Raw genomic sequence first — 11,624 nt, 5'->3', positions numbered from 1 at the left:
TTTACTTGCCAGTACACTCAAGAGTGTAACTGAATAATTAAAAGAGTCTATCCAATTATCCTAATTAGAAAAGACAAAAGGGCTCTGAGTATTGCACTGTCAGCAACAGTGAAAATGCTCTCACTAGCAGAAGGAAAAAAGCAAACCCATTTTATTTAAGTTAAACAATCAGAATACCTTTTTAGACAGTAAGTATGTCACTCAGGATTACAGGGCAACCACTTTTCTTTTTCTTTTCTTTTTTTTCTAACAAAGTTAACAAATATAAAAAATCTAGTCATAAACAGCCTTCAAAGTACAATTAGAAACCAGCAGGACAATCTATACCAGTATAGGTAGATGGGGCAGGAAACTAGACACTTGTATTACTGCCATGATATAGACTACAAATGGCTGCTGTGACGAGGAACGGTGTGTATAGTACACGTCATTAGCCGATTCCATCCAGTCGCAGTCCAGAACAAACGCTACTCTCTTCAGGATTCAAGACCTGTCTACTTGACACTCCTTGCACATCATCATCCTTTCTGAAAAGAGGCAGTTTCTATGGCAATACTAGTTAAGTGCATATCATGCTGCACTAATATAGTGCAAAAATTTGCCTTACATGTAGCAAAAAAGATGCAGGCAACAGTTTAAGAGTTAAAAGTAGAAACGTATTGTAACATTTACAATGGGTATTCTTTTTCCAGACAGCAGCCGCCAGAAAATACTGAATCTGAGAAGGCCTCCTTTCTGGATGTACATATGAGGCCTTTATACTTTGGAGTGGTAACAGGACAGAATTTTGCAAGTGAGTCATTGCCCTCTGAAATGCGGGTTAACACAAGTTATCATCAACTGGCAAACTGTTGAACTTGCTCAGTGGGTTAATCCCTGTTAAAAGTTAATATTGTACTAAGCCTTAAAATGCTCTTTAACAAGTATATAATCTGATAGAGTAATACATATGGTTCAACTGAGTATATATGTTATGCTTGAATATAAAGAGTCATAGACAGCTTGGTACAAACTCTTCATGCGCACTGATTATACTTGGTTAATGATGCAGGGGCTTCCAACTGTCATTACTATGTCAGCTACAGTATTCTGGAGACAGAAGTGGTGCTTATAGTTTGTAAGATTGAGGAAAGACCACAAATCTCCAACTGCAGTGTCTGTTAATGTGATTCTGCCAGACTTCTCAGTGCTGATGGTCTAACGTAAAACAATAATACCTTGAATATCCGTAGGCATTATGAAATCCATCCTTTATCTATGATGCAGTTACAAAAAAGAAAAAGTCAAAACACTTAATCCACTCTATAGAAAATCCCTGTGGCTTTGGATACCTTCTGATTTCAATCCATTAGTTTAGACTGCATTTGTCACCATAAGAAGTTATACTTTACATATCTGCATCTCCATCATAAGCCAAGGTTAAAGGTTTCAGCCGGTTGTTCTGCCTTCTCTGGGGCTTCTTTGGCTTTTTGCTGAAACAATAAGATAATTTGTAAATAGAACAAGAAACTAATAACATATAAAGATGGATTTCAGTCTTAAATGAAAGATGAGTGTATTGTTTTAAGATAATGCATTTGGTTGTTCATTTGTAAAAGCTATAAGCCTAAAACCTTTACTTGGATCAGTAATTCTTTCTTCATCAATCCAAAGCAACATCCAATTCAAAGCTCAGTTGTTCAGAAATGGGCTGTTATGGTGCTGATGTGACTTGATGAAATCCTTGCTGGTACTCCTGTAAGACCAGTCAGTTTTCAGAACAACCCAGAGCCTGAAGTGCAATATTTGGTCATGTATCAAAGCCACAGTCAGGTTCTTTTAAATTATATAACCCAGATCTTAACCTCTCTTGACACATCAAGGATTTCCACAGGAAAGTCCCATCTTTGGGTTAGTTACATCTCATTACACTTGCTGGAATGACTATGGTTAATTCTAGTTGTTATAATCAAACCAGTCATAAATAACAGGGATATGGTTTGTTAGCCATAACCATTCCCTGTCTAGTCTTAAATTAGATTTTAATCCAGCAGTATTTCCAATCCATTTGATATAGTTTTTAAAACTTACCAAGCCAAAATGCATGCTTAGGCATGCTTTAGTACCTGTCTTCTTTTAGAGTGTAGTATTTCCTAAATCAGACCTATGTATCTTCAGTCTTGTCCAAAATCTTATCTCAGCTATGTCATTTAGGTTGCCCAAATCTAAATCTTTGTTACCAAACCAGTTGTGATAGTGGCTTTCTGTGGCCACAGATTTCAGTCTGAAGAATCTGCAGTGAAGTTGTATGCTAATAGATTTTCTTTTCCTCAAAAAATAAAGTATTTCTTTCCTTACTTAGACAGAAGTGAGATTTTGCAGAAGGTTTACTAAAACCCAAACAAATCTAGAAGCCCCACAAATGCTTACTGATGCAGAACAGCCAAGAGCCTGATGTGTATGATCACACTTCCCTCACCTTCCACTTACACAGTCATTTGGATCAGAAATTACAAACAGGATCTAGAAAACTTCAGGAAGAGCATCCTCAAAGATGACTTGTTCTTGTAAAAAAATCTTTGCTTTCCCAATAGACTAAGATTTTTCAACAAAGTATTGTATGAAAAATAAACGAGAAAGTTTTCAGACGTTTTTTGGTTGTGTGTCTCTATATCCTGCCAAATATCAAATCTGACATCTGATTATTACATTTCTTCCTTGCTATTTCTCTCTGCATTTTGTGATACAGACACAATGAAATTCTCATGGACACAGTACATTCTTAACAGAGATAAACTGAGCAAAAATAGACCATACAATAAGCTACCCTGTATTTGTATGAAGTTCTAACCTGAGGAGAGCATGCATTTATCCATCATCTAGACTACAACCACAGTCCACTACCCTGAGCTTGGACAAAAGGACATCAAAAATTAAACACTGCAGTTCACAGAAGTGCCTGCAGTTTCTACAGCAGCAAATGTAAATGCTTGCATTATAGTCTGTGTGGGACTGCTTGTTTGTAAATAATTAAAGAACTCACCAGGCTAGATAGATCATAGAAACAATAAAGATGAGTAAAACAAATGCACCAGCAGCTACACCATAAACCCAGGTCTTCAGCCTCCCATCTAAAAGGAATGAATGTTAGTCAGTAGTGTTTGAGTTAGTCTTGTTGAATTAGATCTGATATAGTATAGAAATATTTTATAATCCAAAATAAATGTCTTCACTAGCAATTACAGCTTAGTAAGTGTAAATACTATTAAGCAACGGAACATTAACCTGTCTGTGCCCTTCTCTTCTGCTTTTCAGCCAAAGTCTGGGCAATCCAAACAGAGCCGAGATGTGGGGCAGAGGCAGCAAGTGAGACCCCCAGAAACATAGCCCCTGGGCCTGCTGGTAGTGGGCAGTCCTTCAGCATGATTGTGGGGCTGCTTGTCAGCCCAGGACTCATTTATGCCACTAGCATCACTTCCCATTCTAGCTCCAGTAAATCAATCCCCTGTTATTTTAACTTTTGTTGCTATTTAATTTTATTTTTTAAATCACATTTAGGATGTTTTACCTCATCCATACCTTAACTGCACATACACAATTTTCATTTCTGCATAAAGTAAAAATTTTTCAATTTCTTCCCCTACCAACTGCAAGTTTTGCTGCTATAAAACAACTTCCCCTCACAGAACAAGCAAAAATACACCAAAAAAAGACAACCCATGCTCATAAACAGAACAACTGTCTGTTGATAATAAGGACTGTATTTATGTGCAGACTGGGAGTTTGTATTTTGGACATGATGTCCCTGCAGGCTGAAGTATACATCTCACATTCCTGCTTGCCTCGATACAAGATGTACCCTGTTCTCCCAGGGAAAATGGTCTGATTTTCTCTGTCTGTGGGATTTTGCTCTGAACCCAAAATGATCATGTCCTACCCAAGGTCAGTCAGTGCATGCTGTTTGACTCACTACTTTTATCTGACTAATTTTGCAAATTTCTAAAGGGCTTTTTGAAAACATTCTTTTACAGGCAGTTAGCTAGCCTTGTTTCACCTCCTTGACAATGAAAATTCCATTTTAAAAAATTATTTCATTTACAAGTGACAAAATTTTTATTTTATCAAGTCATATATATCTTCAACGTAAGCACACATAGCTAAATTTTGTCTGACCAAATACTTATTTCTTCCTGTTACCTCTGTAGAACAAAAAGGCATTATCAATGCAGTTGATGCTTCCACAACGTAATAATAACAAAAATTATTCAGACTGACTTTGCTCAGATTCACAGTAGCACTCTATTGCTGTGCAGTTAAGTTCAGGCTTTCTGTTCTCTAGCAATGCAAAGTCTTGCACTCATGTGGACAACTTGTTCAAGACTAATCAAATTCAATACACTAATCAACCTAATTAAACGTTATAACTGATAATACCTGATATAACTGATCCATTAAAGATGAATTGAACAGTAGATTTGACTTGACGTCTCCAGTGATATGATAAAACAAATGAGAGGAATTCAGGTTTCAGTACTGCTAAATAGGTTAGTTTCTTCTCTCTTTGGCTTATTTCCATTGGTAAACGTAAGGGGTTTCAGGTTGTTTTGAGTTTGATAGTTTTAAAATAGTGTTATATCATTGAAAAAAAGACTGGCATTATCTTCTGTATGGATTGATTTATTTTTGCCTGAATTCCCTCTGAACAGATTATTTCTATGTATACAAGGGAACTGGCATCTCAAACTCATCTGGTTTTGGTAATTCATCAACACAGACATCTGAAGAGGACAGTTTTAATACCTTCTTTTCTGAAACTGCAATATAATTTGTTAAAGACAGTGGAAGAATTATTGTAGATCTAGACTTAGAAACTGTGTGGAAAGGAATAAACATGCTAGAGTAAATCAAAACCTTTCCAATAGATAACCAATCCTGAAATTAAAACAATCAAGCATAAATCTCATCTGAAGAGCAAAATGTTCACTTTCTTCCACGTTTTCTCATATCTTAATTGGATGAAGTATCAGTTCTATTGAGTACCATTGTTTCTGTCTGAGCTGAGCTATGTTTCCTTCCTAACCTGAATTACTGGAAAAGTGGAGTTTTCATGAGTATCTCAACTGTTCCTTGCTCCAAAAAACCATGTCTGAGCTCACATGAGCATCTACATTCTTAAATATTTGAAGGCAACTGTCTGACACTTGCTTACTGTTTTCACTCTGGCTGCCCCACCCTCTGGCATTTTCAGGTGGTGTTAACTAGAATGAGGAAAATATAACATATTTGGTAAGATGCTATTTTTCAAAGGAGGACCAGAAAAGCTTAATTTTCTTTTTTCTTTTTTTTTTTTTTTTTTTTTTTTTTTTTTTTTTTTTTTTTTTTATTGTGGATTAAAGTATTAACTAAGTGAAGTAAAGACCATTTTATTGCAGGTATCAAATATAGTATCACAGTACAAATAACAGTAAATATTAGTAGGACTAATGAATCTAACATAAGTATTTCTAACCCAAACATAATTTAATCTGCTTATTAGAAGTGTTGCTGTAGTTCTCAGTTTGCAGCATTTTACGGATTACGAATGTAAATATACTGTTTTCAGTTCTCAAAAACATTCATAAAAGCCTTAGAGGGAAATGAACATCCTAAGACACACCTGTGTTAGAATATGTAGCTCTATGATTTAAAAGACACCTAAGAAGATAACCAATTGCTGTCTGCATATAATTAACAATTTGGACAAGCATCATATCTCTATCTGAAAATATATTGTTAACTAAAGTTTTATTTATCTTAGTGCTTAATAGTACCAGGAAATATTTACTGAAATCTGATTACACGATGGACTTTATAAAGTATTTCTGATGCAATGTCTTATATTTCTTGCCACTTTTGCACATAAATCCTTGTTCAGCTCTAAAAAACTTGTTCCATCATAAAACCAAATATTGCCTACAGAGCCTTAGAGCATGTGTACTCTAAATATCAGTAATATGGTTAGCTCTTGTCTAACATGAATTAGTTTAAATATGGATATGGCAGAAAAGCATTAGCATATCTATACTTATTATTTTCCTACAATTTCTGCTACAGCTGCAAATTTTAAGCAGCCTTTACCCTTTGCAGTCTTCAGTGCTACCTTTGCACTCCTCTGTCAACAGCACTATTGGTAGAGACAGCATGATCTAATATCCTGGCTTGCACCTTAGCAGACAACTCCCTTCTAAGGTCACATTTCAAAGAGCTTCTGTGAATTTTAACAGGTAGAGGGGATTAAAAGGAAATCTTCTGCAATACAAGATTTCATTAAATATATTTATGGAGTAGCTGAGAAGGCTAGGGGTTTGTTTATGTCTCTTCCTTTTTCAGTCAGGGCAGATGCCTGTCTTCTTAAATGAACACTTAAGAGTTTTTCATTTCTTCCTCATCATCACAAAAAATGTAAATGCCAGACCCTGCAGCAGGACTTAGCATTAAGAACTGCTCATTGCATGACTTCACCTGGCCCAAAAGGCTGTAGAAACCAGGTCCTTCCTCGTCCTGACTGGTTACTGGAGGGCTGGGTAGGGTTCACAGCTCGACTGGTTTTCACATCTCCCTTTTTGTCCTCCATGGTGGGGATCGCCACCACTGGGATGAGAGTGCACTGTTCGAGTGTGCCATCGGAGGACATAACTTCAGTGTATCCATCTTCACAACTGCACGTTCTAGTCTGTAGGGAACAAGTGTTTTACACTGTGTAGCAGAAAAACAGTCTTCTGTGAGCTATAAAGCGTAACAACATGGATGACTAGAAGAGAAGACTGTTTTGATGAACGCTAGCCTGAAGAGTACCTCTTCATATATTTTTATGCGGGATCGTACCAAATCAACAGAGATTATTCCACATTTAACTGAAAGGTAGAAAATGGTCTGAGGTTGATTTTAACAAATTCATGATTAGCAAAATCTCTGAATATAGTTTTTGTTGGCATATTCTTTGTAATTCAGAGAGATGTGTGGGAAGCCCTCATGGGGGTGTTTTATGCTCCAATGCAGTAGCACATACCTCACTGCAGTAAGCGTGGGGTTGACTGCACGGTGGGTTACATGACCTGTCAGCATCTGGTTGGCGCATCACTAAACAGCCCCCTGTAGGACAGAAAATCATATTTTGACATGGTAATACCTCACCACTGATTAAATTACTGATGTCATAACTTGCTACAGTATGTCATGGATTACAATTTTATTGCTAATTTGAGTTTAAGTGCCCTTTTCTTATTCCAAGGTGAAGGATAATTGGTGTCAAAAATCAGTTTATAGATAGAGTAAGGATACCGCACATGTATTTGCATTCATGTGCATTTTAGACAACTAATATTTGGCGAGTGAACCTTTTGGTTTTCCCTTTGCTCCTTTGACAGATTGCTCAAAAAACAGTTTAAGTGTTTTGCTGGGCTTGAGGAAACAGATTTTGGTTCTCTACAGCCCTCCTTATGACTTGCATATTAAAACTGTGGCCACAAAGAAAATAAAAGCATGATTTTGATTTGTATCTTTGCCTGTTAAACCGAAAACAAACCACGCATCGAGCTTATGAATGGATACCTGTTTTCTGCTGCTCCTCAGTAGCCACTTTTACACATGCTATAGGTTTGCCTCTTACGAAGCCACATTTCATGCTAGTTTAAGATTTTTCAGAAGTATTATCAGTAAAGCATGTACTGAATGCTTTGATAATGAAGATATAGTGGGTTTCAGTCTTTTTCCCTGTTATACAGACCTAGTTCTCATTTCTACAGCTTTATGTACAGTGCAGTTATTGTTATGGACCAATACACACAATCAGGCTTTCACTGTCATCTCAGCCAGAATGACTTCAAAGTACTTTTAGAATTAGTTTGAATTTAACTGGTTTCCTTCTAGCTTACAGAAAAGAGATAGACACCACATCGTTTAAAATTTATATTGCTACAGGATGACTTATCTTGCACATCCCAAATTACTAACATTTTTATACTGGTGTGATATGATGATGAAATCCTGATAACTGAGATTGGTCATGACCATAGCAGATGCAGTTAGATGTGGTTATGTAGATCCAAGTGTTAACAGGATGGGCAATGAAGAACAAATAAAATGCTGCTGGTTTCCATAAGTTTCCCCATCCCCAGAAAGGAAGATCATACATCCTAGCATACAAATCACATGCCTTTGGGAATCTATGCAATAAAATCATCCAAGGAAGCTGCTGAAGGAAAGAGTTGCTTCATCGCCCATGGGAAACAACACCTTCAAGTAGAAAAGAACTATTCAGCACAATAATATTATGCAAGTAAGTAAATAAATAAAGGCCTTAAAATACCAACAGGACAACTAATAAAAATTTGATAATGTCTGAATTAAAATACACTGTGTTAGAGCCAAACATGCAGCAACAAGGCAGCAAAGAAACACAGTAATCAGAGATATCGGTGATCCTAGATCAAAATAGGTAATTTCCGTTTAAATTGTGTATGTGCATCTATCAGTTTGAGCTCTTAAACTGTAGTTTATACAAACCACTTTCGAAAAAACACTTAAATTTAAATTACGATCTCATTCACAACTTTATACTTCATGCAGAGGAGTGTTCGCAGAACATTATACTTAAGTGCTTTGTTTGAAAACTATCAGGAACATCTCTTAAATACAGTTTTGCTTTGCATGGAAACTGGTGATTACATTGTCTGGAATTTCCACTAGTGTTCATTTCAAATTAGAAAGTTACCACAGCTTTAAAACCACGTACAAACAAACTTTGAAAAAAGATACAATATAGATCTGAGGTTAGTCTGCCTAAGAGGTCCCATCATGAAAAATCTGCCAATAGCACATATTCATACAATTGTCTTTCCCGGAATTTCCTGGAATCACATGGCTGTATTCAGCTACATCAGAACAAACTATTATTTTTATGTGACTGACTGTGATTTATGAATATATGCTGATTTTAACATCTCAGATCCATAATCACCAAGATGCTATTTATTTTGTAATCCTGTAGTACCTTTATTAGACAATAACATATATTAATCTCAGTGAGAATTATTACTTCGAGTTTTACTTACCATACAAGCATCTTAGCTAGGCAGGAAGCAATCAAGGTGCATAAATAATGCCTTGTTGCATTCATTATGAAGATGATGCATTTTAATATTCTTACAGCACAAGGTGACCTTTGCAAAAGAGACTTTGGGCTATTTATTATTTCAAAACCTTGTGAAAATAATATAGATATTTTTATTTCTACTGTTACAACAGACAGTAGTGGTGGATTCCATCATCAAGAAGTATTTGTACTGGGTGTCCATGAATGAGAGCTCCCCACCTGAAAGTGGCTATCATTGAGGATATGCTTACAATCGCTGTGATTCTTTTACTTCCACCTGGGCTGATATAAAAATTATTTAAAAAACAAAAGCATAACTCTTATCTTAAATGAATCCCTAATTCTGATAAATAAATTCATATAAATAGATATATATGAACATTTTATTGAATTCAAGGACGTCAGTCATTCTTAATTCATGGTGTGTTTATGCTTTGGTTTGTGCAAAAAGTAACTATGTCCCATAGTTGTCCACTGAAGTATCCTCCTATAAGTTTATGTCACTGAAGTAAAGAAATAAACTTTTACTAGCACATTTATTAAAATTTGATATTTTGTAATTTTAAAGAGATATATGATATATGCATGCTATTATGAAGCTTTGCATCTCTGCCTCTGTATAGGCACTGAAATGAACTTTAATACATAAAAAGTTCTATTTGTTGCAGGGCTTGAAATCTGAAACCCTAAATTTAGAAATGTAAAGATGTCTATGGTTAAAAAAAAATAAATTACACAGTGTAAAACATTCCAGGTCCAGTACAGAAGATAATGTTTATATTTATTTTTAGCATTACATAATTCTGCATAATTCTGGAAAAGAAATTACATCTTTAGTATGCAAAATATGATGATTTGAGACAACAGCAGGTTGATTCATATATCAGGAACAAGCATTTTTAGTAGATTCTTTTTTTAAAAAAAAGTTCCATTTGTTGAGAAAGGCATTATTCACCTGTTTTCAAGCTTTTGCATGTATAGAAAAAGAATATTTACCTGTGACGTTTAAGCCATCTGACCTTTGGCACCACACAGTTCGAGAAGATCCCTTCCATGGGCTAGCCATCCACTTGTATTCATAGCACTGGCCATCTACACAGAGAATATTCACTTTTCAAGAAATTTGATAACGTTTTAGGCTACCACTGGCAGCAGCCACACTCATCAGTAGACCATACTCATTATGTTTAAATGGTTTTTATGGCTAAATAGGCCCCTTCCTCCTTCACTCAGCAACTTAGAGGGGTACACTGCACACACGGAGGCCCCAAGGTCTCCTGCACTTACTGGATACATATAGAATAGACCAGATGTGTCCTGGACGCTAACTATAATGGCTGTACACGCTGCTTGTGAAGTAAGCATAATATAGTTAATGGGCAAAACAGATGTTTTCAATAACCTCATAATGGTTGTGGCCCATCTGTCACATAAAACTAATTCAGGAGTCATGTTCCTTTCCTGGCAACACTGAGCTTCAGGGATTGGTGAATTGTCCTGGGATGCATCTGGCTTCATGTCTCAGCTCTGCTGTACACCTCTCATACGGCCTGGGATAAATCATGAAGTCCTTCTGCACCTTAGCTCCCTTATAAATACAAAATTCCTTTTTGCCTGATCTGTCTGGCCTCTGAATGGACAAGAAATGTCTGTACAGGAAATTACTTAGATACTTTGTCCAGTACCAGCGGTAAGCATGACTAAGACTTTTTAATCCAATTGTCATGTGATTAGCAATTCAAAGGGTTGACAGAAACCTAAATTTGGTTATGTATCAAAACTTAAAGGTTTCTTTTTATTAATGTTATCAAACATATAAGGCAATTACTTTTCTCCCGTATCATAAAAGAAAATGTCATTATTAAAAAAGGATCATAAGTTCTCCAAAGATTGTGTTTAATGTGGTTAACATATGATAGCTAGCATTTAGAAGATTTTCTGTTTACAGCTGATATCTGGAAAATTAAAATTTAAGTGCATTTCTAGGTCTATCAAATCTTTATTTGCATATTTTGGATACTGTGAACAGAAAAAAACCCCCAAAACTATTGTTTTTCTGTCTTTTTTTCTTACAGGAAGGGGCTTTATGTACATTTTAATGCTTACCATTGCATGGTCTTGTTTCCAAAGCCTGTTCTGGACAGAGATGTTGATTCTCTAATTCCTGAATGATCACTGCCCGAGATCGGACCTGTATCCCTCCAAAGCCTAGATCCTCACCATTGACACAGGTTAGTTGACAAAGGCTCCACTCTGACCACTCTCTCAAGTAACAGTCGCCTGTCAAATAGCAATTTTACAAGATGAATGATCATCATATGTGAAGCTTTTCACACTGAATATGTCTTAGAAAAAAAATGTCTAAATTCAGTTTCTTAATTTTCCCTCTTCATAGTTTCTTTCATTCCTCTTTTTAAATGTGACATACTTCAGATAATATTTTGACACTCCCTGAATATCTGCGCAGTAGAAAATAGTAATAAAAATGTTATACGATCATAAGATCACTCTC

At 35.9% G+C, this 11,624-nt stretch overlaps 1 protein-coding gene across 2 annotated transcripts in view; it reads right to left on the bottom strand.

The window, feature by feature from the left end:
• Positions 1–11,624, bottom strand: part of THSD7A (thrombospondin type 1 domain containing 7A) — a 267,649-nt gene continuing 256,025 nt past the window's right edge. The window contains exons 26-31 of one of the 2 annotated variants that reach the window (XM_026841560.1): positions 11,219–11,392; positions 10,109–10,204; positions 7,028–7,110; positions 6,481–6,691; positions 3,023–3,110; positions 1–1,472 (exon numbers count right to left, since the gene is read on the bottom strand). In XM_026841560.1, the coding sequence (XP_026697361.1) occupies positions 1,388–1,472; positions 3,023–3,110; positions 6,481–6,691; positions 7,028–7,110; positions 10,109–10,204; positions 11,219–11,392 (737 nt within the window). In that variant the 3' untranslated portion in view covers positions 1–1,387. The remainder of the gene's footprint in view (positions 1,473–3,022; positions 3,111–6,480; positions 6,692–7,027; positions 7,111–10,108; positions 10,205–11,218; positions 11,393–11,624) is intronic. The other variant, XM_026841561.1, reaches the window with a different exon arrangement.

Source organism: Athene cunicularia, assembly GCF_003259725.1.
Source record: "Athene cunicularia isolate RWA chromosome 2 unlocalized genomic scaffold, athCun1 chr2_part1, whole genome shotgun sequence".
NCBI lineage: Eukaryota > Metazoa > Chordata > Aves > Strigiformes > Strigidae > Athene > Athene cunicularia.
This window is presented reverse-complemented; position numbering and strand designations above follow the sequence as displayed.